At 41.7% G+C, this 27,793-nt stretch overlaps 2 protein-coding genes across 4 annotated transcripts; one reads left to right on the top strand and one right to left on the bottom strand.

Annotated features, from left to right (window-relative positions):
- Positions 1 to 218: 218 nt before the first annotated feature.
- On the bottom strand, positions 219 to 15,965 carry LOC132959409 (calcipressin-1-like). Of its 2 annotated transcripts, XM_061032388.1 has the most exons (5): positions 15,619 to 15,965; positions 15,363 to 15,513; positions 3,961 to 4,134; positions 3,469 to 3,628; positions 219 to 2,979 (listed from the first exon to the last, which is right to left on the bottom strand). In XM_061032388.1, the coding sequence occupies exons 2-5, from the start codon at positions 15,483 to 15,485 to the stop codon at positions 2,795 to 2,797; spliced, it is 642 nt and encodes a 213-aa protein (XP_060888371.1). In that variant the 5' UTR covers positions 15,486 to 15,513; positions 15,619 to 15,965; the 3' UTR covers positions 219 to 2,794. The 2 variants fall into 2 exon arrangements, with proteins under 2 accessions (XP_060888371.1, XP_060888372.1); XM_061032389.1 differs by lacking the exons at positions 15,363 to 15,513; positions 15,619 to 15,965 and adding an exon at positions 6,446 to 7,126.
- Positions 15,966 to 20,055: 4,090 nt separating this feature from the next.
- Positions 20,056 to 27,769, top strand: LOC132959639 (chloride intracellular channel protein 4). Of its 2 annotated transcripts, none has more exons than XM_061032811.1 (6): positions 20,056 to 20,703; positions 25,473 to 25,582; positions 25,804 to 25,929; positions 26,086 to 26,192; positions 26,768 to 26,949; positions 27,122 to 27,769. In XM_061032811.1, exons 1-6 carry the CDS (start codon positions 20,056 to 20,058, stop codon positions 27,281 to 27,283), a joined length of 1,335 nt encoding a protein of 444 aa, XP_060888794.1. In that variant the 3' UTR covers positions 27,284 to 27,769. The 2 variants fall into 2 exon arrangements, with proteins under 2 accessions (XP_060888794.1, XP_060888795.1); XM_061032812.1 differs by lacking the exon at positions 20,056 to 20,703 and adding an exon at positions 24,211 to 24,547.
- Positions 27,770 to 27,793: the final 24 nt, after the last annotated feature.

Genomic DNA, 27,793 nt, shown 5'->3' on the forward strand with positions numbered 1-27,793 from the left:
CAAGTTGAAACTTCACCAATGACATGTTTAAATAATACTTTTCTTCCACTTACCAGATTTCTTAGCTTCACTTTCAGCCATGTTTGGATTCTCTCCAACATTTCAATCTTCATGATATCTGAGTGAACTTTACATGCAACAAAAAGCCACTATGTTGTTAAAAGACCCTGCAAAAGAAAATCCAGTCAGTATCAATGAACTGCAGAAGACACGTGAACTTCAGATGGTTCAATCTTTATTTCATGGTACTTCAATGATGTTAATCACTCTTTTTGTCCAAAGATGAATGAATCACACAGCAGTAGTAGTAAAAAAGTAGCTAAACTGACAGCCTTATGTAACCTCCAGTCCTCTAACACGGGACAGGTGAGCTTTCTGGCAGTGCGTCATGTGCTTCACAGTGCTGCTTCCACTATCCAACATGCAATAATCCTCCTCAATGAAAATCCTATCAAACAAAAGCAATAATTATTAGCTACAAATTAATGCAATAACCACATTTTCTCACATCTAGATACAAGAGGCTTTTTTTTTTTTACATTCTATATTGTTTAGTACGTGTGGCTTCTTTCACTTTCAACCCATTTGAAGTGGCATTTTCATGTCTCTTCATTTGCTAGTTTACTCTCTGCTCCATAAAAAGTTGCTGCCGCTGCCCCCCAGGAAAATAAAAATACAGGAGCAAAACTGATTCTTGTTAAAGGTAATGTAATATTAGACGGTGTCAGGACTCACAGTGTGAGATTTAACTCAAAGCTAAACAGATGGAAGGAATACATCAGAAGATCTTAATGAAACACACACGCCTGCACACCTCGTGTGTAAAGCTAATGAGGGAGTTATGGACAATAGCATGTGATGCTAACAGAAACTATTGTTAAGAGGTTTCCTCCTCTTCATTAAAAAAAACACCCAGACCCTGTAATTTAAACCCCTCACCACAGTTTCCACCAGAGACAGACGTGTCACAGGAAACCTTTTTCTACTGAATCTATTTTCTGATTTCTTTTTCGGTCCTGTCACTCATTTTGTTAGATCTTCTCTCTCACTCACACACACACACACACACACACACACACACTCCTAAAACATCAAGTGAGTGTGAGCTGAATGTGTGAAAGCATTTTTCATTCCTATTTTATCGATCATCAATGTCAAATTCTGCAACAAGTCAGGATGAGCTGATGTGAGGACGCAGCAGAAGATTCACCAGCGACGAGTGTGTTGGGATGGAGGACTGAGAAACTGGTGAAATCTTCATTCGTGAAGTGAGGCTGTTACTCTTATTTTGTTGTCTTTCATACTTTGGCTGATCTTCTGTTAGGGGGCCTGTATCCCACAATACAGGAGCAGGATGTCCTGAAATGTTTTCCTGTTATTGTCAGGGGCTAAAGATTTACTAAACATTTAAACCAGTCGGCTCCTTTTCATTCTTTCTTTTTTTAAGGTAGCACGAAAAATATCATTGGGGCACCTCTAGATCCTACACGTGCCATTCTTTCCCACTTTATGAACACAACAGGCATGAAGCACAAGTGACACACTGAAAAACAAACAAATGCTCCTGATACAACAGGAAACTGATGAGCGGGCCTACACAGCCCTGACTCACAGGCTAACACACACTGCTTCAAGCTGGCAGACTTTTCTTTCTGAAATCTAGTAAGCCCTGTTTCCTTTCCTTTTTGTTTTAAACATACATCATACCATGGTTGGGTGGACTTGAAGCCCTCGTTTCCAGAGAGCTGTGGGTGTATTTTACATTCAGAAATTAAAAAAAAAAAGCCTTGAGTACTTTTGCTCCATTAAATGTCAAACAGTTATTTTCAACACTACAATCCAAACACAGACAGACAGGCAGAGTAGAAAACCGAAAGAACCCCAGAATAACACTGTTAGACATCTTTACAGAAACAACACATCAGGTCTCCTCACTTTGTTTCAGTGGACACAAATGTGAGCACGGTGGGCTTTTGACTTGACTACACGTCCACCACCACAGAACAGCCGACATCAAACAGCAGTGAAGAGTAACAGGGAGCTGCAGCGCCGACATGGCGGGCTCGAGATGTGAAAGAGCACCTGCCAGCCGTGTGTAAACTCTACAGCTGAATCACACACACACGCACACACACACACACACGCGCACACACACACATGTAGCACCCTAGCAAAAAACCAAAAACAGTCTGAAAAATTAAACTGAAAGTCGCCAAAAGTCGTTTCCTTTTTTCGGTCCCACACTCTTCACGAGGGGACGTGACTTGTCAGAATGATGCTGCATTCATGTCACGTGGGAATAACCAACATCTCAATCACATTGTTTGTTGTGTACAGTCTTCATTTGCATCTGACACACTTAATCATGATATCTTTATTTTTTTTACAAGATAACTATACAACCAAGAAACCAGTATAGTCTCCTCCCACTCTCCCTCCCCTCATTGCTCTACAACTATAACATTAGTATGCATTATTTTGTACACTGCTAAACACATATTTCCATCAGTTTAATACCCAAACCTCAATTTACACGCTGATGGCTCAACTGAACTATATGTTTCCACTTGGAATTTCGTTTTTCCTCTCTTTCCCACTGAACATGAATGCAGCACGTTTTCTCTCCGTCTTATGAAATGCTCGTCTACAGGACATCGCAGCACCCTCAGGCGGCTTCCAAAAGTCCCCAAACCTTCCTCATAGCTCTGAGAGCGTGTTCAGCTCTCGTCAAATCACTTCAGGATGAAATGTTACAGCCGTCGCGATGGATGCGTCCTCTTTCTGGGTTTGTCGCTCACTGCTCCACGCCGGCTGTGTAGTCGGGACGTCGCGTCTGGATGATCTTGGGACGAGGCGAGCGGGGTTTGTCGTCCTGGTCGCTGTCGTCCGGGGCCGAGCTGTCGCCGCGCTCATCCTCGCAGACGTGGACGACCACGCTCGGGGTGGTGGGTGTGGCAGTGTGGAGCTCGTACTTTTCCCCTGAGACACACAGACAGGTGTTCACTTACATAATGTTTTTAACATCATAAAGTCAATGATGCTGCAGAACTGTTACATCTTTTAGTGTGTGCATGTTCACACTTATTTTCATATTATTACATTTAAAAAAAATTTAAACTCCTGCAGTCTCAGCTCTGAGCTTCAATGTTTGCATCATGTTTGTTCATTGTTTATTTTCAGCCCAATAAATACGACATCACATTACTACTCGTGTTGTTAAGATTCACACCTTTCTGCCACTTGGAAAGGTCAATCAAAAAATGAATATCCACATTTAGCTTCCACTCAAACACTAACACTAACACACCTCCTAAGATTGTCTTATTGTTGGTAAATCTGGACCATAGAGAAAACAGATCAGATCAGTTCTGCTATCACTGAAGAAAGAAAAGCTAAAGCCACACTAAGACAAATGCATGCAAAGGAAACACCAAGATAAAGTAATCTGTGTCATATTGTGTTTTATACCTGGTCCCAGCTTTGAGATGGCACACAGCAGGTCGTAGTTAACGACTGGCTTTGCGTCCAGAGATTGTTCCCAGCCAACCGGAGGGGAGGCGGGGGGCGAGATCAGGAACTGCTTGTCGGGTTTGGGGGGCTCCAGACGAGGACTCCCTATGTGCACAGACTGAAGAGAGACACGTGTGAGTCAGTAAGACGGAAGAGGAGATCAATGACAAATCAAGAAAGAAACCATGGAGGCCAGAAGAACCCAACAATCATCTCTGTCACTGAAGAATCACTGTAGTGCAGGCTTATATAAGAGCTCACTTTTGATCTAAATAAACAGAGACAACAGGCAGGGACAGCTTACAGATAAAAACATTAGGAGGTTAGTGAGCTTCATGTCTAGTCCACTGCTAGTGAACTGTATCTGCTGCTAGTCTGTACCTCCTAACTACAAAAGACACAAGAACGATGATAGACCCTGTAAGTGGATATGATGTGTCAGAGCATTACCTGGGCAAAGTAAAGCCTCATCTCTTTGCCGTTGAAGTCCGTCTTGTGGAGTCGGAGTCTGGCCTCGGCTGCGGCCAGGGCGTCACTGAAGCTGATCCTGACCCGCCGGAACGACTTGAAGTACTGGAACTGCACCTCGGGATCGAAGGAGCGAAACAAGGCTTCGAAGCTGGCCTGGAAAGACAGAGAGGGAGAATAAAGAGGCTGTAATGATGAGGAGAATGAGAGCATCTTCTGCACCATCTCCCTCCACTTCTGCTCAATTTGTTCCCTTTGAGTTCTTTTTCTCTTCTTATCTATAAATACTAAACACTGCGGCTCAGAGGCAGACATAAATACCGCTATGAGACGCTATGAATAAAACCTGTAAAAATAGCTTCTATTACCGAACACTATATCTTTGCCTCCTCCTCTCTCCAGGGAGCCTGTGTGTGTGTGTGTGTGTGTGTGTGTGTGTGTGTCTGCCTGTGTGTGCGTCACAGAGGGAGAGCTGTGGCCTCAATTTTAGATGACCAATTACTGTTCCAGAAGCTAATTAAGTGAGAAAAATGAAGTAGACAGCTGACCTTGGCTACCAAATCGAAAAAAAAGGACAAACACACACAGAGCGATGGCAGACAGGATTCCATCAATTTAGACACACTTGAGACGGCGAAGATGTTGAGTCGATGTAATTACACCCACACCCTGAGGGAGCAGCTATTTGAAAACACACATTCAGATGTTGGATGATACGGTTGCCCTTTAAGAAACTGCTGCAAGACCCAGATCTTTCAGTCTATTCAATTTGTTGAATAGCTTGTTAGGTCAGCGTGTACAAAACAAGACAGAATGAGGAGCCGCTGCTGCTGCTGCTGCTGCTGCTGCAGGACCCCAGTGGACGCTGATGACGATGCTGAAGTGCGGCAGAGACGAGCCCAGTACCCTGCTGGTTTTCTCTTCACTTCAGCTGCTGTGACGCAAAGAGCAAAACGGCACGTCTCATCAAAGTAGTTCAAGAAGGTTGCCAGATGAGAAGATAAACTCCTGCAGTCTAAAGCTTTGACCCCGTATCTCCAGTTCACAGAAAAGTCCTGATGTGTAGAAGAAGCTGGAGACTGGGGGAATGGAAACATTTACCATTATCTAATAAAGGAGAACTTGCTTGGTGTTTTCAGCTGATGGAACAACTGCTTCCCCTTTCTGCACATTTGACCTCATGGAAATGTTGGCCCTACTTTACATAAGCACATGACATCTGCTTTGAATGTGAAACAACGTACATCATGATCTACTAAATCAGGTCCTTGGTAGTATTTAATGTCATTGTCCTTCATTTCCAGGTAAGAACTAGTGTGGTTATTGTCTGACCTGCCTTCACTATTACTTTTCAGATTAGATGATTATTGAGATTATGAGAAAATAACAACCTTACAAACATTCAGCAGCTTCACATGTAATAACTGACAAACATCCCTAACAGCAGCAGCTCATATCAGCGTGTCTTCAACCACAGACAAATGAACACTTCACTCTGCTCAGGGTTGTTGTGAGCTTTCTTCAGCTCTGTACTGTTACAGATTCTCCATGATGAAGTAAAGACCCATGAGACCGACTCGGTGTCAAAACATATCCTGTAAGCACAATTTGGATCATCTGGGCCAAACTGTTTGATTTAAGTACCGTCTGTCTGCAGCCAGGTAAAAAGAATCCAGAACTCTTTTCAATCCAACACCAAACATGGTGGATGATTTCTAAGAAGGCAACTCCTACAGTCGCCATCGTTTTAACATTTTGATAAAAATAGCATTTTACGAGTCATCCCTGCCTTCTGCAGTGAGCAGACGAGAGTTTTGTAACCACTGGGCTGCACTGCAGCACAGGAGCAAACAAAAGCCTTGGACGTTTTCATTCAGAAAACCAACAGAAGAAGGACTCTTCAGCACAGCCTGACGAAGTTCCTACCACATAGAACTCACAACACAGAAGACATACAGACCTACATCTTTGTTGTGATGTCAGGTAATAGTGAAACAAAAGAAACCCCTGTTGTCTTCATTACCAGAATCTGAGAGAAGACAATATAGTCACTTCACAGTCCTGAAACATGAGTCTTCGAATCGCAATACAAACTCATGTGATCAGTATAAATGTACCAGCTCGACAAGACAAGAGCTTTATAAATACACACATAGATATGTGTTTGTCATAAATATACCACAACTTCATCCCACTGTTTCATCTTCTTATTTAACCCTCCAAACCCATTTCAAACTGTCGCCATTTCTTTTCCTCAAAGTTCCTTGTCTCAACCCCAAGCTGAGATAACACCTATGACATCACTATGACATCATCAAGGTTGTCTTACATTCATTTCCTTCTACACCTCCAAAAGCTCTGTGCATTTGTTCAAAGTATAAGATCAGCCATCGTCTGAAAAAAAGTGGAATCGTGGTTTGAAATGTGGTTTTGCACAAGATGTTCTCCTCTTCTCGAGTCCTCTTACCTGTGCCTCTGGTCGGTTGAACACTTCCTGGTTGGTCACTGACGCCACCAGGCAGAAGCGGTTACACTTTGTGGTCTTGATGTGCATGACGGGCGATCCGGGAAGCCGAAACCTTTTCCACCTGAAGCCTGAGGTCAACGTGCACCGTGACGCTGAAACCGTCTTCAGCGGCGGCAAGGATGAAGATGGTGATGACGACGAAGAGGAAGGGGGGATTCGGGGGGATCGGAGGAGCGTTGCCTTCCCCAGGGTGACAGCTGAGAAGGGTTTGATAGATGCTCCTTGACAGGAAACAGGTCGGCTCTTTATTTGTGGTGCAGGCGTCTTCCACGTGGGTCTTCTTTTGTTAGGCGTTAGTCCACTGCGTTCAAGTCCCCTCAGTCAGCACATTACCTCCTAACCCACATTCCAAGGTTATCTAGTCTGGATCTCACTTGCAGCATTTAACGATTCGCTGTTTATTCCTCTGCTTCAGCAAGCACAACAGTTTTCTTCCGCAAGTCTGTGCAGATGAGCCGTCTGTGCAGGTGAGCCGGCTCTGCAGCAGCCTTCGGATTGAAAGAATTTTTCCAGAAATGTGGGTGTGTAGCGATAAAAAAAAAAATGTCATTCAACCTCTTCTGAGCTGTCTCTGTCTCCCCTCTCACTCTTTCTCCTGCTGCTCCACGGCTGCTTAAAAGAGCCCCTGCCAGCCGATGACGCATTACCCACAATCCCCTCCCTCTCCCCTCTCCCGGTCTCATTCATTCGTTCATTCACTGCGAGCCAATCGGCTGCGCAAGAGGGAGGGACTATTTCTTTCCTTCTTTCTCTCCACTGACTGATACTGGCCAATGCTGACTAATCAGACAGAAAGAAGGGCAAAGAGAGAGAGAGAGAGAGAGAGAGAGAGAGAGAGAGAGAGAGAGAGACACTGGAAAATAATGACCTAACCGCTGAACAAACTGACGCATTAATCGGCTTTTTGTTGCATTTCAACTCGAGACAAAAAAAGCCTTTGTGGAGTGGAAAAAGTGTGACAATGGGCCTTTCACCTCTTTGATTTAACTCACATACCAAAGAGGTATCACCTGACTCCACAGCGCACAGAGCAAGACGTGGAAAACACATGTCAGTCCTAGTAAATATGGATGAAGCTGAGAGACAAAAAGAGAGAGAGAGAGAGAGAGAGAGAGGACAGCTGACAGACAGAGCGAGAGGCAGGAATAGAAAACGAGTGAAAGAGTGGAAAGAGAAAGAGACACATGACAGCTACGAAGAATGTGGGATGGAGGGATGAAGGGATAAAAAAACAAGAGGTGGTGGGAGAGAGGTGAGGCTCATGGAAAGTATGCAGTTTGATAACATGCTTTTATGAGGTATAAATAGCAGAGAGCTTGAAGTGGAGGGGAAGTGTGCAGCCTGCAGTTGGAAAAACAAGACCAGACTGTGCAGCCAATTCTCAAACATTTGCACCTGTGTGTGTGTGTGTGTGTGTGTCTGTGTCTGTACTTAAACACTTCTTGGTTGGGAAGAAGACGTGGACGATCCTGTTGTGTTGCATTAAATCCAGCTTTTATTTTTTGAACAAAAACAGGAAGCGGCGCATCATTCGACTTGCTGAGCTGACAGAATGTTCTCATGACCACAAAAAGCTTTTATGCTCGTTATTAGCGGAACATTAAGCAATGATTATTACGCAATCCTCGACAGACAGCTAGCCAACTGCGCACTTAGCAGACACTAAGTCCCTTTGCATGTCGCCTACCATTCTCTAAAAGACTTTGAAATTAGGAAACAACTAAAGTTTATAGACTGACACCCTCTCACGTCTCAAGATATTAGTTATCCTCTTGAGCTTCATTTCTATTGCCACTCCAAGCCGGATATGTACCACCCTGTAACGCCTCGCCTTCTATGTAAATGTCACAGCAGCATAGTGGTCATCACACCGCTTTGACGCCATCTGACGTAGTTACAGAGGCATTACAGGGGAAAGACTCGATGACTGTAAAAAGATGGGACAGCTTTCTCATCGTCTAACGCTTAATGATTTCAGGAGCACCTCACGACGTCAGCATGGCTCTCCTGATTTTATCACGATATGGAAAGTAATGTGCCACAGTGAAACAGCTTGGTAGGCTGGGCCTGCGCTAAATTTGAATATTTTCCCATTGTTTTAATATAGATTTGAAAACGCTAAGGACTTGTGTCAACTTTGCAGAATACCCTTTTATCAAAAAGTTTATATGCTTGAGTGCATTTCAAGAGTCTCCACCGTGTGATTTTTCCGTTCTACAAGAGTGCATAGCAACAAACAAATAACAAAAATCACCTCAAGTCAAACAGACTCAATTGCTATAAAATAACCAGCTGTTTTCCACAACTAACTAAACCAACTCCACAACGAGGGAGCAAGCGATCTCTCTCAGTGAAGGCCACAATGTGCTGCTGATTTGATTTTAGGAATCACTGCTTTAGGGTGTGATTCACAAGTCTCCACCATGCTAACCTCTCAATCAGGATATACAAAGCACAGGGTATCCAACATCCGGTCTACATCAGCTTTCTTCTGGCTCAAAAAACAATATGGAAACAGCTAAAATGCCGTAATTGAGGCCTCAAAGAATTGAATGTGCAGACGCTTTAAGGAGCCCGTTCAGGATCTGTGCAGGGCCGTGTGGCTGCGAGGTGACAGGTGTTTTAAGGCCATGTACATGCAGTGACATCTGGCTGGTGGCCTGTTTGGAACGAGCTCATAATAAACTATTAGAGCGACCATGTCAACATGTCGTCTGTGGCTGGATCAGTGCAGGTGTTAATGCACAGTAAAATTACTAATAGCACTGTCCAGCATGCTGTATGGAAAATGTGTGTGTGTGGAAAATAAAGTGGTGTAAAGTTGGTGAGCCTCCCAACAGTGAAGCCGATGCTCTCATGCAAGTGTTGTTTGTTGACGTTAAACATTACCGTGTGAGTCTGTGTGTGTGTAGGTGCTAATCATCTCCAGACTTTAACCTCACCCTGCTGCGGCCGCTGAGTGTGTGAGAGAGAGAGAGCGAGAGTGTGTGTGTGCGCACGCTCAGCCCTGCATTTTTTCCACCGCTATGTTTTTGTTTCATCTTCCCATTTTTTCCATTCCCTCACTGGAGAGATAGGCCGGGGCGGCGCACGCGGTCAGGCAGGTGTGCACACGCACAGAGCACACAAGACACACATGCTCGCAAGAACAACACTTGATTGTTTAACACGTACTGGACACAGCGCTGTGTTACTAGCCAGCTGCTGTATCTTTATTGCATCATGTGGAGTTGAAAGACACATGGCCGAACTAACAAGTGAGATGTGAAGGCTGAGGATTACTTGTGGCGCAGGGGCCACAGCTTCACCTGTACTGGCTCAGCTAGCATCAGTATATCAACATACAACAGTATGATCGAGTGATTAGATCAGCACTGCTTTGTGTGAAAATATTAGATTGTCTTGTTTCTTAAACGTTACAGAAAAGAGTCGCTAAGACTGAAGTTATTGTTGCAACTCAAAGACTATAAATCAATGAAACAGCTTTATAGATGTACTTTAAAACGCAGCCTGTTCACCATGTACTGTATGTAAAGTTTCATCTTCACCAGCTGGTGAATCGTCTCATCTAGCAACAGTTATGAAGCATGATTTATAGATGATTGAATTCGGCTTCTCATGCCCCCAGCTCGGCCTATTTCCACAGACTAACACTCCTTGTACTTTTAGGTGGATTCCAGTGACACATCCTTACTTTAACATTTCCAGCTCTGAACACTTCTGTGATCCATCCTGACACAAAATCCACTTTCAGCCAGAGGGGCGTCAAGTTACGGAAGCCAGACTCCGCTGACAGGCTGTTTCCGTGCGGCTTTAACACAAGTTCCACATCTGAACAGGAAAAGAGGTCACGGACCCCGATGACACATCCGTCCCCTTTTCCAGCTTGACCAACAAACCCACGGCACTTCCAGACAATTGTAGAACAACAACAGTAAATCTCGCCCTCTTCCATGGAGTTGTACAAATTCTGAGTCAGAGCAGGTCCAGCAAAAACAAAGTGCTCACATTTTCCGTTTGCTCTAAAACTTGTTTGTGTGACTCCGGTTAAATGAGTTCCTTTCATCCATTCAAACCAGCTTAACCTGCAATCACACATCTGTAATCTTGATTATTTTTGCATCAAAATTATAAGATTTGAATTGAAGTCTTTATCTTGAATCTTAATACTCTCTCACACACAGCTGCCACTGGGGGTGTGTCCTGCTGGAAAAGTCCACAAGACTTTCCAGACCTACATCGGAGTTTTCCCTGACCTAAATCGGTTCTTCCATGCTGGTTTATTAATGCTCTTTTTTAGTCAGCTTTCTGCTCCACTTAGTCTGCGAACACTTAAACTTGCACAACACATTGTGGAAAAAAAAGATTCTGCTCGGTTCCTGTAAGATGGTCTTAATCAATGTCCTGTTCTCTGCAGTGCACGTATGATCATCTCAGAATGACAAACTTGATCTGAGCATTTATATTAGGAGGAAGGAAAAATTCACATGGCTTACTCTGAAATATTCCCACTGTTTAAAGCACTACCATTCATTTTGGAGGGGGCCTGTAAATGCAGCGCAGGGTCTGCAGGGTCAGGGACCACAGAAATGTAAGTTGTGTGATTATATTTCAGATGAGTGCCGATGTTTCTGGTCAAAAAGGTTGCGGCGCCATGAACAAAAATTTGACGCCCCTAAGGTCGAAGCTCATGAATAAATCCATAATTATCTGAGTCCAGATAAAGACAAATAGAACGTCTTCTTCTTGTGTTTCACAAGTACAAAACAGAAATGAACGCATCTGCCCCTCCCATTCATGTAAAACACTTCATCTTCAAACAAATCATCTCCAACTCAAAGAGCACGAGGAGCTGCCTCATGAGGATCTGACTCCTTCCACCGAGTCTGTCCTTCAGTAATGTCTTTTTACGACGTGTCTCACATTTATACTTTTTATTGATTGGTCACTTGTAGGACAATAAAACCACCTTACACTGGGTCTGTGATGCGAGCCCCTTTAGGGTCTAAGTGCCTTTATGTAACATTCCTTATGATTAATCCTCCTATTGTTCTTTGGCCCACTTCATCAATAAACTAACTTTTCGACCTCAGCCAACAGGAAACAGTTATTGTGTCTATTCTGCTTTTTTTTTTAAAGTGCACATTAAAACAGAACTGTGTGAAACTGATCCCCTCCTTCTTACCCCCCTGAAGTAAACTCACTCCTTCACACAATCAAACGACTCAGGAGTTCTCAGGAACTCACGAAACATTCCCCACTCCCTCAGCGGAATATTTCGCCATACGATACATCAGCTGACCCACAATCCCTTGCAGATGCCCGGTGGAAAAAGTAGCCGTATCTTGGCGGAAAGGCAAAAAAAAAAAACAACAACAAAAAAAGACAACACAAGTCATTATTCCACCAGATGCCCTTTGCCCTCCTCTCCCCTACGCTGTTGTCCTTTTCCATCAAACTCAGCGAAAACCCCCTATAGCAGCCACAAAACATCGGCTCGTCTCACTGCCCCGTCTGTGCGTGTGTCTGGGAAATCAGCCGTGTGTATATCGGCAATTAGACGTATGTGTTAACGGGCTGTCAGGTTTGTCCGCCTCCCCAGGACTCCTTCCACAGTCTCACCCTAACACATCATAACAGCTTTTCTTTGGCAATGCAACCCGCCTCAGAGGAGAAGGTGTCGCCCTACACCCCCATTCATATAAAACTTTTTCCTTAAACAAATATTCTTCTAATGATATAAAGAGCATGATGAGCTCCCTATTGAGTGCCTGGCTGTTTTCCACTGAGTCGGTTTTTCCACTGTCTGACTTGTTTTCTACTGTCGATGCATTTAACGCAAACACAGCTTTAAACACTGTTCAAACCACAACTGCCACTTTGCAACACACTCAATGCTCCCGTGTGTCACAATCAGCGACACTTCTGGATCTTACTCACAGCAGGGGAACATATTCAGGAAGTTTTCTCATAAAAACTAAAATTCCAGATGTGGAAGTCTTTTTTTTTTGGTTGATTAAACAAATCACATTGAAAATCTAGTAGTGATCTAAAACAACAAGAGATATCAAATACAATATTATCCGGGTTTTAATAGGAGTACACAAACGACAACAGTGACCCAGTCGGTATATTTGCATATTTGAATGTAGTCAGGTGTCACCTGCCAATGAGTCACAGCTTGCATCTGAACCTTTATTCTATTCAGAGACTTATCACTGGAAACAATTACTTCAACGTATTTATACTTTAATGTTTTTCTAGCCTGTTCTCTGCCACTTAAAGTCAAAGAAAATGAAGAACATTGTTAATAAAGATCAACATGATCAAAGCTTTCTGCCCTCAATATGCAATGACGAACACATTTTGTCCAGTACTTAACAAAGTTTCACTCCTCACACTACTGGCTGTTCGGATGAGGATACATGTAATAAAGGTAAACAGAATATGTTCATTGGAGTGTCCTTGTTGTCGACATTAACCCGCCCTACATAAGAGAGAGTGTGCGATTACACAATGGAGAATATGCATCACAAATATGTCTTTGTCATCAACCTCAATAAATAATTTCATAACAAAAGTCAACGCCCTCCAAAAGGTCAACAGTGACATATTAATACAATACAAACCATAAAATATGTCTTCTAAAACTAGATTACTCATCTGTGGACTGTTTCCAAATCGACTGCTCAGCACAGGTTTTGCATAAGACTCAAACGTCCACAGAACGTGACAGGAAACTTTCCAATGATGCACCTCTGTGATGTCATTCCTGTGCCTCGTCTGCTTGGGTAAAATTAGAGCAATGCTATTCAGGTTTAGATATTAAATAACTCAGGATGACTAAGGCACCAGGAAGGGAGTTTTTTAGTGATTCCAGAAATATCCAAACAAGTAATATTTAACTTTTCAACTCCATCTAGTGGTCGATAAAAAGCATCTGATACTTTCACTTAAAATGAGATCTGTCAGTGAATTAGCGATTTAAAGGTGCTTACTTTGGATTTGTTACTGACACACACTTTAGATAAGGTCAAGGTACACTTTATTTATATAGTGCTCTAAATACAAACAGGGTTTGTATCAAAGTGCTATACAGAAATGTAGGATATATATTAAAAAAAAGGCAGTTAAAAGTATGGAGGACTAAAAGTGCCAAAATGAAATATATAAATATATAATCATTAAATGTGTCATCAATTATTTAATATTGGAAATAAATCAACAAATATATAAATAAATATATAATTATTTAATTAATTAAATGCATGTGTTATTAAATAATTAAATAATCATTTAATTGTGTCATTAATTATTTAAAATTGGTAATATATAAATTAATAATTTATGAAATACATAAATAATTAAATAAATGTTTAAATAATTATTTAAAATGTTCATTCATTCTATGTAAAAACACATCTATTTATTCCACTATTTGTTTAATTATTTCATGTTTCCTGCTCCAGCAGTGCATCATGAAATCATTTTATCTGTCATCCTCTCCCATCAAACTCAGTGGGCGGGATTAACGCTGATCGAGTCACAAACCATTGCTTTGGTCTGCAGGGTTGCCAGACTAGGCGGTTTCCCGCCAAACAAACAAACAAACAGAGGATCAGAGACAACTGTTGCTCTCTGCCATCTTGACAGTAACTCAGTCTGTAGGGACTTGGGTTGGGAACCCGAGGGTCGCCGGTGCGGACCAAAATATGGAAGTTGATCTGGCAGCTGGAGAGGTGCCAGATCAACTTCTGAGCCCTCCCCATCATCAGCTCAGGAACACCCGGTGTGGGCAGCTCTGTCACTCTGACATCTCTCCATTAGTTCATGTCCACAGGATCCTGTTTGTGCATGTGTGTGTATTTCAGCCAGTGTGTGTGTTGCATGACTTACAGAGTGTAAAAACAGAAAGTCAATCTGTTGGAGCTATTTAGTTTACTTAGTGTATTTAGTTGACTAATATTTGTGTGGTGTTGTTTATTTAATTATTCTACACGTTTTCTTTATTTAGAAAAGATTTTGGGTAACGTTTTCTTTTTTTCCTTGTTTAGTAAATTTAGTTTTGTATTAGTATTTTTGTTAGGTATTTAACACTGTGGGCACCGTAGATTATTTAAGTAAGAGGCAGGTGGAGGACCAGCATGCACCTGGATGGGCCTATTGTTTTTTTACCAGATCAATGTAAAAAGTGAAGGTGCACAATTTAAACAAAGGAAGTGCATGTAAGTTGTGTAAAATAACTCAAATCAAAATCCTGAGTGAAAAAAGTAAAAAAACAAAAAAAGGGTCCCATTCATGAAAGGACAAAGAAAAGTGCTGCAATTGAATTATTTTCATATCATTGAAATTTAGCAGGGAGCCACGATTTCTTTGTTTGACTTCTTTTCTTTGTTTTCCTCAAATAAACCAGAAAAATACCGCAGCATGGACTTTGGACTTCTTTTGCCGGCGTACATCACATCAGTGGTCATTTGATTATTTTTGATATTAGTTTATTTAGATTTTTTTGTTGTTTTTTTGGACAACTACACAATCAAATAAATACACAAATAAATAAATTAATAAAATATAAATTATAAATAAATATAAATTAATAAAAGATAAATTATAAATAAATATAAATTAATAAATAATTCAATAATTATATAAATTAATAAATAAATTCCAAATCAGATGAATGATTGTTTCCTGGAATTACTGCCTCAGAAATTATTTATTATGACTATTTTTTCTAAATTTAAAATACTTCAAAGGTTGGAAATGATATAACACAAAAAAGGGGCACACAAATAAATCAAAAGTCAAAGTTGAAAATGTTCCCTGTGCAGAGTAAAGACAGTTTTTTAGTCCTCACCTTCAGACTGCCTTCATTGAATAAATCCTCTGGGACTTTGCAGGCGATCAGGGCGTTTGGTAAATCTGTAAACTGCACATCTACAGTCGCCTCTTCTTCAACGCCATTCGCCGACTGCTGCATCACGACTCGCGGATATCTGGACACTCTTCTGTACACACAAAAAACATAAACAATCAAACTTGAGCTCGGCTAACGCCCATTTCCAAACATCTGACTTTATATTAAACGCGTTTAAATTCAATGTCATACATACCGATGAAGCTGTAGACTTTAGTTCATGATAATAAACAGCTGTGTCGGTGATGTATTCCTCCAAACAGCAGACAGAAGTCTTGACTGTATTAGAATCAGAAGCTGCACAAAGCTGGATAGCAACTTGTGCTAACCAGAAATTCGAAAATATAACTTTCAAAAACCGAATCTCGCGATATTCCGTGATTTTCTCCGCCTCGGTGTCAATACGTGAAGGCTTTCGTGTGACAGTTAGACTTGTCTTAACCCAGAACAGAACAATATCGTCTAATATTAACTATGGTTGAGCCTTTTGGATTCATTTCTTGACACTGCGCAAAGGATAAAGGAGATGACGTGCGTTTCCGGTTAAGCAGAATCAAGAGCGTTCAAGGGGTGTCGGAAAAATGAAACTCCTGCTGGCTGCCTCGTCTCCAAAATCGGAACAACAACTGGTGACGTGTAGAATAATTAAAAAAACAACACCACCCAAATATTAGTAAACTAAATACAAAAACTAATTCTAACCACAATTAAATAGCTCCAACAGATTGACTTTCTCTTCTTACACTCTGTTTATCATGCAACACACACACAGGCTGAAATATACACACATGCACAAACAGGATCTTATGGACATGCACTAATGGAGAGATACAATGTTTGTACCCGAGGTCATATGAATCAGAAACATGGTGAAACAAAGTTAACGCTCGACTTAGGTCAAAACTATTTATGAATAAAATTATTGCAAAATTACGTCTGGTATTTTGGCAAATAGTAATATGGCATAAAGACGTAGTGTGTTTGTCTCGATAAGGTGGTGAAATTATTTGGTTTAGAACTACATAGAAAATGATTAATGATTTAATTGTGTGTCATGTTGTTTTCACATTACAATTAAAGCTCGAAAACACATCAAGGTCGGAAGAATGACATCTCTACTGGAGAGTCCGAGCATCCAAGGAGCACTTGAACGGAGCATTAGTATAAACAACAGTGTTTTCATTGGTAGTCCATATAAACAATATTGGGGAAAGAAAGAAAATAAAAAATAATGTTAAATACAATATAAAAAGGTTAATTGAAACTCACACAACCTGTGATTTATGTCCACACACCTTTAAGATATCAAGATTTACATTGAAAAATATATTTCAGAATAAAGAACAGGCTCAACATTTTAAAAACTTTTGATAACATCAAGATTCTTTCACTAATAATGTTGTCAAGATGTTAATTGAAGTCAATATTCTGCCCTCTTGTGGCAGAAGTAATTATTACAGGTTTTAAGAGCATTATTCATTTGTTGCTTCTGACTTAATTATGGAAGATAATGTGTGTTTAAGTGTTATATCTATGCATATCTATGCAGATAGATATCGTTAACTTGATTTAATTAAAATGTATATTTCTATAGCAGGCATTACATCAGTTGTTAAGATAGAACTAAATAAAAATGTGAGGTACACCTAACAATCTCATCTGTTATTGTTAAAGAAGAACAAGTATGAATACTGTTCTGTATGTAATAATGGTGTGTAGTCTGTGTGTGTGTGTGTGTGTGTGTGTGTGTGTGTGTGTGTGTGTGTGTGTCTGTGTGTGTGTGTGTGTGTGTGTGTGTGTGTGTGTGTGTGTGTGTGTGTGTGTGTGTGTGTGTGTGTGTGTTTGTAAGGAACTCACCTCAAGTGGTGCTAGTCCCTGGGTGGCAGAGGGGTTTAAGCTGCAGGTCATGTGGGGATCAGCGTCCATATAATCCTCTGGGGGGAGAGGGAGAGAGAGAGCGAGAGCGAGAACGAGAACGAGAGACAGAGAGACAGAGAGAGAGAGAGAAAGAGAGAGAGAGACAGGGAGAGAGAGAGAGAGAGAGAGAGAGAAAGAGAGAGAGAGACAGAGAGAGAGAGAGAAAGAGAGAGAGAGACAGGGAGAGAGAGAGAGAGAGAGTGGTAAATTGTATTTATCGATGTCTAACTCTGCTTAAGGTGCAGTACTAATTCCAGAGCCACAAGCGAAGCAAAGAGTCGAGAGAGAGAGAGCGAGAGAGAGAGAGTTCTTGAACTCTAATCTTGAACCAAACTTGCGTTGTGATTTTCAGTCGTAAAATATCAGGAATTGTTTTTTTTATTTGCCAGCATATTTGGTTAAACATTTTTACACAGTTCTTAACTTTGCTCAGATTCATTTTGGTGCCATTGTGGAATCCAGCGCTCTTGCGAGAGTCATCCTTCATGAAGCAACTTGGGAGTTATTCCAGGATTTGGTTCCTTTTGTAAACTTTGAAACACTTTGTTTTATCCTCTCTAGCCTTATCTCGGAACCTCAGAAGTGATCCTTGTGGGATTTTTTTTCTGGAATACCTGGGTCAACCAAACACTAAGACTTCCTTTTGGACCTGATCCGCAAACTGGAAGCTCCTGGAACCGAAATCAAAAATCTGTTTTTGACCATTTCTGGAATACTGGGCCCATTCCACAAACACGATATATTGTGTGATCCCAAACAGAACCTGGGAAGCTTGGCACAAATTAACCTGAAGTAAGTGTTGAATCGTTTCTTCAAAATTTAACAAATGGCTCATCGAGGCTCTCGCCCAAATCCAGCTTTGTCAAAAGGTGTTGTTTTCCGCAACCCACTAAATATCAGTCCGCACTTTGACACTCAGCAAGGAAGAGATGTAGAGGAGGCTGAAGAGGAAGATGAGGAGGTGGAGTTAGCTGAGGAGGTAGGGGAGGATGTTTTGATGATGGAAGAAGCAGGAGAGGCACAAGAAGAAGAAGAAGACGACGACGAGGATGATTATGATGATGATGAAGCAGAAGAAGAAGAAGTAGAGAGCAGAGAGGACAGGAGGATTATCCCAGTGGCCCTGTTATCAAACGGAGTAGGGAGAGAGAGGGATGAAGGAGCAGAAAGCCTGGAGGAAAATGGGCAGGACGGACTCGAAGTGGCGTTGGAAGAGCTTGACTTGACGCGAGATCACGCAAGAGTAAAAGAGGGTCAAGTCAAGTCCGACGACACAAAGTCAGTGATGGAAAATCGATTTCACTTTTCACCACTGATCACAGTAAATAAAGGTCGAGTGCAGTTATTAAACAGCCAGGAAGATGATTCAGAAAACATAGACGAAGAAGAATATGTACAAGAGGCATTGATGGCAAGTCCAGAAACAGGGACAAGGTGGGAGAGGACGGATGATAGAGGCAGTGGGTTAAAGGAAAACCAGGTAGTGTCCAGAGCTGATGTAACAGTGCACATTCAGGACAGCGGTGCTCCCGTTAAAGAGTCAGGAGAGGCTAAACAATTACCTATGTGTGACACAAACAAAGCATCAAATGCTGGCCAACCCACTGGTGCTAAAGCCACAGAACATGTTGTGACCCCTGCTGCCATGAGGACAATTGAGAAAGACAACATTAGAGAGAATATAAGCAGAGCCTCGACTGTTCACGACAATGGCAAGCCCTTTGAAACAACTGGCCTCACTAAAGTTGCCGTCAATCAGGCCAATAGATTTATCGAGGACAAAATTAAAAACACTGAGGACAACTCGGGCAAACAGGGAGTTGAGTCTGTTACTGGTGACATCACCTGGCAAAAGGAGGTTCGCGTAGAGGCAAAAGCTGAGGATCAGGGAAGCAAGAAGTTTGTGGAGAAAGCGATGCCTGCTTCTGAAGATGTTTTAGGCACGAGGTGTAAAGAAATCCAGAAGACAGAGAAACCAGACTTGTTTGAACCATCTGAAGAAAAGGTAAAGACAGAGGTAGAAATCACAGAGAAAGCAAAAATGGTAGAGCTCAATAAGAGGGAGCAAGAGGAAGAGCAAATGCGACAGCTCGGGGTTAGCGCTTTAGCAATGTTGGTTCGTAGAAGACAGAGTCAAGATGAGGAGAGAAACACAGGTGATCATTTTAGAAAGACAGAGAGGGATGTTGAGTACCCAGAGAAGGTAGTACAGGTTAAGGCAGATCTTCCCAATCCGGTACAGCGGTATGTCGATGAGGCAACTTTGGATACACAGGGAAATGAGGGTTTGGAGCAGGTGGAGGAGGCCTACGAGCTGGAGGAAGAGAGTGAAGTTGAAGCTGAGAAGCCCGCTGAGGAAGTCTCGTCGGAGGAGAACGAGTCAACCACAGAGGACGGAGAGGATCTGCAAGAGCATCACTCACAGCTCCTCGCAGGAGCAGGCAGAGATTGGGGAGAGGACTCGAGAGAAGATAGAAGAGAGCAGACCCTTGCAGAAGACGAGAAGGGAAGAGGAGCAAAGGAACAATTGGTAGAAGTGGAGTTTGCGGAGGAGCCAGTGACTGTTTTAGATGATGAGATTGAAGAGCGAGAGGACGGCCCAAGTAGAGAGGTTGAAGAACAGAGGCCTGCCGCTGCGTCTGCTCCTTCTGAAGTCGAGATAAAGGACGGAATGGAGATTGATGAGAAACATAAACATGAAGAAGAACAGTTAGAGATGGATGAGAAGCCAAAAGATGACAACAGAGAGTTTGAATTGGATATAAACGGAAGAGTCAAAGGACTGAAGCAAAAAATGGAGAATGGGATCTTGAGTCCTGAGCTGCTGCCACTGAGGAAAGAAGAACTGGAGACACCAAAGGTGCTATCAACCAGGAGAAAAGATACTGACTGGATTAAGAAAGATCAACCCAAGGAAGAGAGAGTAACAAAGGTAAAAGACTGGAGGAAAGAATTGAGACCCGTGAAAAAGGACGCCTGGCAGGCGGAGAGGGAAAGAAAGGAAAGAGAGGCAAAATCTCCAGAAAGGCGAGAAGTCGACAGGGTAAGAAAGGAAAGAGAGGCAAAATCGCCTGATAGGAAAAGTCCAGCAAGGAAGATGGACTGGATAAAGGAGCTGAAAACAGTGATCAAAGATGAATCCCTGACCAGAATGAAAAAGAAGAACGAGCAGGTGAAGAAAAAACGAGTGGTGCTGTTAGAGGATGGCCAGTCCTACAGCCCCCAGCAGGAGGTGAAGACCGAGGAGAAGTGTGAGGATGTACAACTGATGTCCCGCAAGATGATGGAGAGCCTTCCACCTCCTCTGCGCAGGAACTGCGTAACACCACCAGACCAGGACTACGTGATCTCCCTTTATGTTAAGGTAATACATTCTAAAAACCAACATAAACACTGCATGTTAACCCTTAGTCACTAACCTTTCACAAGCACTAAAAACAACAGTTCCTGCATGGTTCTTTGTGTTTAAGTCTAAAGTTTTCATTGCCCAACGGTTTGAACCTTCCCATGATAACCCACCCCTTACTTAACCAAAAAGACAGTTTCACATGAACAACAAACGCCATGTAGTAAAGTGTATTTTAAGGCTGGGGATCAGAACATTTTGGGCCCAAAGCAGCAACTGTAACAGTGGCAAGGCAGTTGCATATTTGGGCACTGAAGGCCAATATGTGAGAGCTGGTTTGAACACATTACGGCCTTCCTGACCTGGGCCAACGGGGATCCGAATCAAAATCTTTGAAATAACCAAATACATTTGCGGGTGGCAGTAGCTCAGTCTGCAGGGACTTGGGTTGGGAATCGGAGGGTCGGACCAAGTCCAGAAATTGGTCTGGTAGCTGGAGAGGTGCCAGTCCACTTCCTGAGCACTGCCGAGGTGCCCTTGAGCAAGGCACCCAACCCCCCCCCACCAGCTCAGGAGCGCCCACCGTGGGCAGCCCCCTCACTCTGAGACCCCTCCATTAGTGCATGTCCACAGGATCCTGTTTGTGCATGTGTGTGTATTTCAGCCTATGTTTGTGTAGCATGTTAACTAGACAGAGTGTAAAAACAATAAATTATTATTATTACATAACTCTGACTCAGTTAACTCGCTTGAGTTTTGGAGTAGCATATATCTGGAGTCTGACATGACTGGGAAACAGGAGCACCGGATTAAGGCCACTGTTGAACCATGAGCACGAGCAGTCCCGTGGCATGCTGTTCGGATGAAAAACAGTCACTGCAACCTGCAGCACACAAAGCAACCCAACGGAAATGCAACTTCATTTGTTTATTAAAGCAACAACACAACCAACTTTTTGGTTGTGGCTGAGTTTTGATGTGTACTGTAACTAATCCTCTGGATAATAACAATATATCTGAGAGTAAGAAAGCCGTCGTGGATACCATAACACTGGTTCAAAAAACGTCCACAGAAGTGAAGCCAGGTTAAAGGATACTCAGTTCATATAGAAAAAGAGCTTACTAAATCCAACAATATAACTATTGTTTGTCTGTTGGCATGATTGTCTTTGGCATTGATGTTTTCCTTATTGGCATGTGGCTTATAACCTTGTGTGAGTGAGAGACATAGAGGGAAGTGAGAGAGAAGCCTCGTCTTGATCTGCTTACCTTATCCCATTAAGGCGGTGATTTACTTATCCATCAAGCATGGTCGCCTATTGCCAAATGCATGCGATCTAAAGGTTGTGGACACAATACTAGAAACACACATGATCTTGTTTCCTTGTTAGACATTTGATGTTTGTGTAGGTCAGAACATTTTGTCAACTTTCTAAACGTGTGCGTTTTAAACATTATGTGTGTGTCATTTCAATCTCCATAAGCAGAGGTGAATTATGCTCCACAGCTCAGCGGCACATTCCCAACCGAGGCGAGAATAAAAGAGGGCAGAGAGGTTTAACGGCAAGAAAAAATGCACTAATATCTGAGCCCTGCTTCACGCGTACACACACAAAAAGCTTGTTCTCCGCGGGAGCTCAAATTCAAACAATGGTTTCTTTTGTCGGGGACTCTGTTGGCAGCACTGGCTGAGCTAGATGGAAAAATTGCAGGAAAGCTCAAGCGTTCTTCTTTGTAACACACGTTCGACTGCCTTTTTTTTCACCTCACATGAAAAAATGAATCAGTGTAAAACGTCTTGTGGAGACATTGTGTCAAGACAATAGAAAAAGTCGTTCCATTCTGATTTGTGATTCAGTTCAGTACATTTCTGTCATATTGTTGTCAAGCAGACTATGCGGCCATTTCTAGGGCGCTCATTCCTGATCAACAGTGCTGTGCTGCAGCCAGAAGCATGCAGGGTTAATCTCTACATTCTCACTCTGTAAGCTGATTAGCCGCCTGTTTTTTTTTTTTTTTGCTGACAGCTCTGGGAAAGGTGATCGCTTGAAACATCACACACTCATATCAAACTGAATTCTACACGCGCACCATGTTTAACAGTCAGGAAGCGATCGCAATCACATTCAAGGTTTCTACATTTCACTGCAGAGCGTTTCCCTGTCTACATAAATAGACACTGTGGTTTGGAAGGCACGTTCTGATATTATTTTTATGAATCATTACAACCGGGAAAGTTAATAGAAGTTAACAACAATGCATTGGCTTCTTTTTTTTTATTTTTTTACTTGGATCAACATTCACCCTGTCATACTGATACATCTATTATCTTCAAGGCTAAGAGGCCACGAGGCTCTCTGATTGGCCCTGAAGACGATTAGAGAGTTTTAAATAAAATGATTATGACCAATACATTTTAAAACATTTCTAATATCGACCTGAACTATTAAAGAACAGAGCATGAAAACATAATGGAGGCTTAGAGCAAAGCTACTGGTCCAAAGTACACATGGAAAGAGGAGTGGGAAATTCACCACAACAAACATTTTCAGATTCAGATTCTGATGATACAACCTCAGGATCCATGTTATTTTCTCCAGAGATTGAAGCTTTTGATAAGTTCCATAGTGCACAGGTAGTGGCAGCTTCATGTGTAAAGTGTTAGAAGGCGTACATAATGTCGAGCACAGAGGTGAAAAGGAAAACGAAGGAGAAATCTGATCCGCTGTGGGTGTGAAAAAGATCGTTCTATCCCTGCTGTAACACATCGCTCTGACACTGGATTCATTGTGTGAGTTTGTGATGGAGCACAGATTCCACTGCCGCCCCCTCCTCTGAATAATGAAGGGACTCTTACACTGTTCTGAGTCTCAAAACTTCACACTGACAATGACCTCCATATCAGATTATGATATTTATGGTAAACCAACTCACGGCAAACAGCAGAGTACAAGTCTTTTGTAGCTGGAGATGCAGCAGCTAATGCAAAGCAAGCTTCACCTTTCAGAACATCTTTCATATTTTTAACCTTCCACATTTTCCTCTACTTGCAGGCATTTCTTTGACAGACGACAGGTTGGCGATAAGAACAGCGTGAAACATTAAACTGACAGTTAACTTTTGTTTCTGAAGTCAGCAAGTTTGTTTATCGGTTGGTTACAGAGAAAAGAAAACAGCTCATTGATGTCATGCATGAAACATTGCCTGTGTGCCTGTCATTTGCTTCAATATTGGTTTGCCTGGGACTTTATTTCTAATGTCAGACAAACGAAAAAATAAATAAAAACAAAAGTTTATAAATCAGAAATAAAAATTGTGTTATCACAGGTTTGGGACTTCCTGTATACTGCCAAACATTTTCAGATCTTGGAAAATGTGGCCCTTAAAATGACATTCTGGTTTTACGTTACAACAAATCTTATCAAACCGCTACCGAAATAATGCAAATCTTTACTCCAACAATCTGATTATTACACAAGCAGACGCACGTTTCCCCTTGAGGCTGAGATTTATTATTGTTCTGACAAAGAGTGATTGTGTGAGCAGACACTGACATACCACAGAAAGCAGAAGAAAATCTGAGGAGCAGATGGACGGTCGAATGGAAGAACAGAAAGAAATGGTGCTGCTTGTTGGTAATCGTAGCTTTGTTGGAGGACAACAGAGACGTCGCTGTGGATTAACTCAACATGGATTATACTTCATCTTTCCTGACAAGAAAACCTAAGTTTTGACTTTTATTACTTGGTCAGTTTTTGGAGTTTTTAACCCATTGGGAAACCTGAGCAGGATTGTTCAACATGTCCTTTTACGACAATGCAGTTAAACAATTGGGCTTCCCTTCCATTGAGCTGTTTGTAAAGGTAAGCATTGTTAAACCTTAACAGAGGCAAATGACTGATCAGTCAATTGATTGGTCATTCTTACAGTGTCCATTGGTGAAACTGAGTAAGTGAGAGTACTGAATAGTTTAGAGTAACCAAATTTAATTACAAAGGTTTTGATGATTTCAAAGCTGCATTAATTGTTACATTAACCGATTCCTATTTCTGTCACCTTCATGAATGTAAGTCCAAAATCGTCATCTTTAGCTCTGGGTTGGGTCTCCACCAAATCCTGAGGGAAATATCTCACTCTTTAGCTGCTAGTTGCCGTTGGAGTAAAACAGAAAGTAATTTTACGAGTCTTTAAATATATTTTAAAAAACACACCTAGCTCTATGCCGCTTCACGCAATAAGCACGACCTTTTTCAAAACCCGTCAACAGCAGATGGGTTTGGCCCAGTTGTCATGGAGATAGCTTTGTTGTCATCACGTGTTCCCGTAAGTGGAAAAACAGGTAGGTTGTGTCCAAAAACGCGCACTCATTACCCACTATGTCCTACACGGGGAGCTCTCTATGGGGGACTATATAACGCACTCATTGGCACAATGAAAAAGAAACGTTGCAGACACCGATAATGACAAACACCGGCTGCTGGGGATCAGTCAAACTGGTAAATAACCTGTGATAACCAATACAATACTGAGAGTATTTTCCCATACAATTGAGGATAATTCATTAATATTAAGTACTGAAATTTCAATAGATGATAAAACATTCGCACCACAACTTATTTATCCATACAGACTTCATGCCAGGGACTGAATTAACTTACACAACTTTTCTTCTACATGTAATGCTTATGGATATCCTATGTATGTATTTGTACAGGTGATGTGTTTTTAAAGGATTTCTTGAGGTTGCATGTCCCTGAACATACATTGCATTTGTGTGTTTTTGTACAGGCGGGAACTGACGGGGAAAGCATTGGTAATTGTCCATTCTCCCAGAGACTCTTTATGATCCTGTGGCTAAAAGGAGTCATCTTCAACGTCACCACTGTTGACCTCAAACGGTAACAAGCTACTCTCACATATTTATTCTCTAAATGCGTTTCTGTCCATGGAGTAGATACATAAATGCTTGTTTTTTTCCCCTCTCTTGGAAACATTTTGTCCTGAGGGCAGAACATTCAGTGAAAAGCTTTTATGTTCAGTGCTCATATTTCTATTTATGGCAGTCATGCTTTTTTTTTCTTTTCAAGTGTTTGAATAATATTCCGTTTTGTGTCGACAGGAAGCCGGCTGACCTGCAGGACCTTGCTCCGGGAACCAACCCTCCTTTTGTGACCTTTAATGGCGAGGTCAAGGTCGATGTAAACATGATAGAGGAGTTCCTGGAGGAGAACCTGACCCCACCACGGTGCAGAAACACACACTGTCAAGATGCACAAACAATCTCTCAAATGATATAAAGAAATGGAATAATGCTTTCCTCACATACGCTGCCCCAGCTTTTTAATTGACTGAATTGCATTCAGGGAATTATTTGTCTACTTTACTGTGCCTTTTATACCAGATACCCCAAACTGGCTCCCACACATCCAGAGGCCAACACAGCTGGCATCGATGTGTTTGCCAAGTTCTCAGCTTACATCAAAAACCCACGGAAAGATGTCAACGAGGGTAAAATAACTCATTTTTACGTTTTTTTTTTTACATGAGCACCAATCTGGTAGGCTAGGTGCCACACAATAGAATCACGCCTTGAAAGAGAGTGAGGAAAAAGTCGTGGCTAGCTTCTGCATGCTAAAATATGCACAACAAGAATGCTAACATGCTAATAATTTGTTTAATTTAGCATTTCAGCATGCTAGTGTGGCTAACAGGTTCTGACAAATCCTAACCACTCAAAGGCAGATACAATAAGAACATAATGAAGCATTTAGCGATTAGTTAACCACATTTATTCTCAGTAATTGGTGGAGACCCAAACAGAGCTAATGAGTCAGAATATTAATATATCTGATGAACACCAAAATGATTATAATGGATCCTAATCTTACATGTAGGCTGTTGTTTGCCACCTTGTGCACGATGCTATCTTGTTTGGCTAACAAGAAAAGCAAAGACCTTTTGCCTAGTTAACATTAGAGGACCAAAAATGATAAATTGGGATTAAGATTTCTATTTTACATTTGTCCTATTAGCCTTCCTCGAGGAGCTAACAATTGTGTCTCTCCGTATGCTTCTAACTACAGGTTTAGAGAAAGCCTTGTTAAAGTCTCTAAAGCGACTCGATGAATTCCTGAGGACTCCCCTGTCAGAAGAGATTGACGCTAACGCCTCAGGAGATGTGCCCGAGTCCACCAGGAGCTTCCTGGATGGGAATGAGCTCACCCTGGCTGACTGCAACCTGCTGCCTAAACTACACATCTTGAAGGTTCATTTAATCAGATTTTTTATAATTCAGGGAAATCAAAAGTTGAGAAATAATACTGCAGATCAAAGAGATCAATTTTTAGAATATCTGGACTGCTAGAATCATTGGATAAAAACAACCAAAGCTCACGGCTACAGTTAACTAACTCATAGTCACTTCTTGTTGTTTGCAGATTGTAGCCAAGAAATACCGTGGCTTTGAGATCCCAGTCGAGATGACGGGGGTGTGGAGGTACTTAAACGGCGCCTATGAGAGGGAGGAGTTCATCAGAACCTGTCCGGCTGAAAAGGAGATTCAGTTTGCCTACCTGGATGTTGCAAAACGAATCAAATAGTAGGAATAGTTGGGACTGAGAGAAAGAGAAGAGGAATGATGCTGAAGTAAACCGTGGAGGGATTTATCATTCACTCCAGAGGCTGATTCCATCTATCATTCTTTTTTAAGTTCAATATCTCTGACTGCATCAGCTTTGAAGTATAACTCTGATTATGTGTGTACATGAGTCTGCTCCTGTTGGTTGGTTCTGCATCGTCATAACTTTATCATTGTGTTTTTACAAATAATGATTAGCGTCTATTAGAAGTCTTGCAGAAATACTTTCAGATTTTCTTTTCACTTTTAAAATGCCGGCAGGGCCAAGTTCACTGCAGAGACTAAGTGAAAAGAACAATCAGTATTTGTGTATTATTTGTGTATTAGAAACCATTTAGTCTTTAATTTGGCCCTGCCACTGACGCATAAAAATCAGAAACTTTTTACACTCGATCTGCAACACAGTCATTTTAAATCATGTGAACAGGTCAATTTTGAATAAAAGGAATATTACTTTTACTGTACTATCAGT

The sequence above is a fragment of the Labrus mixtus genome, chromosome 24 (assembly GCF_963584025.1).
Source record: "Labrus mixtus chromosome 24, fLabMix1.1, whole genome shotgun sequence".
NCBI lineage: Eukaryota > Metazoa > Chordata > Actinopteri > Labriformes > Labridae > Labrus > Labrus mixtus.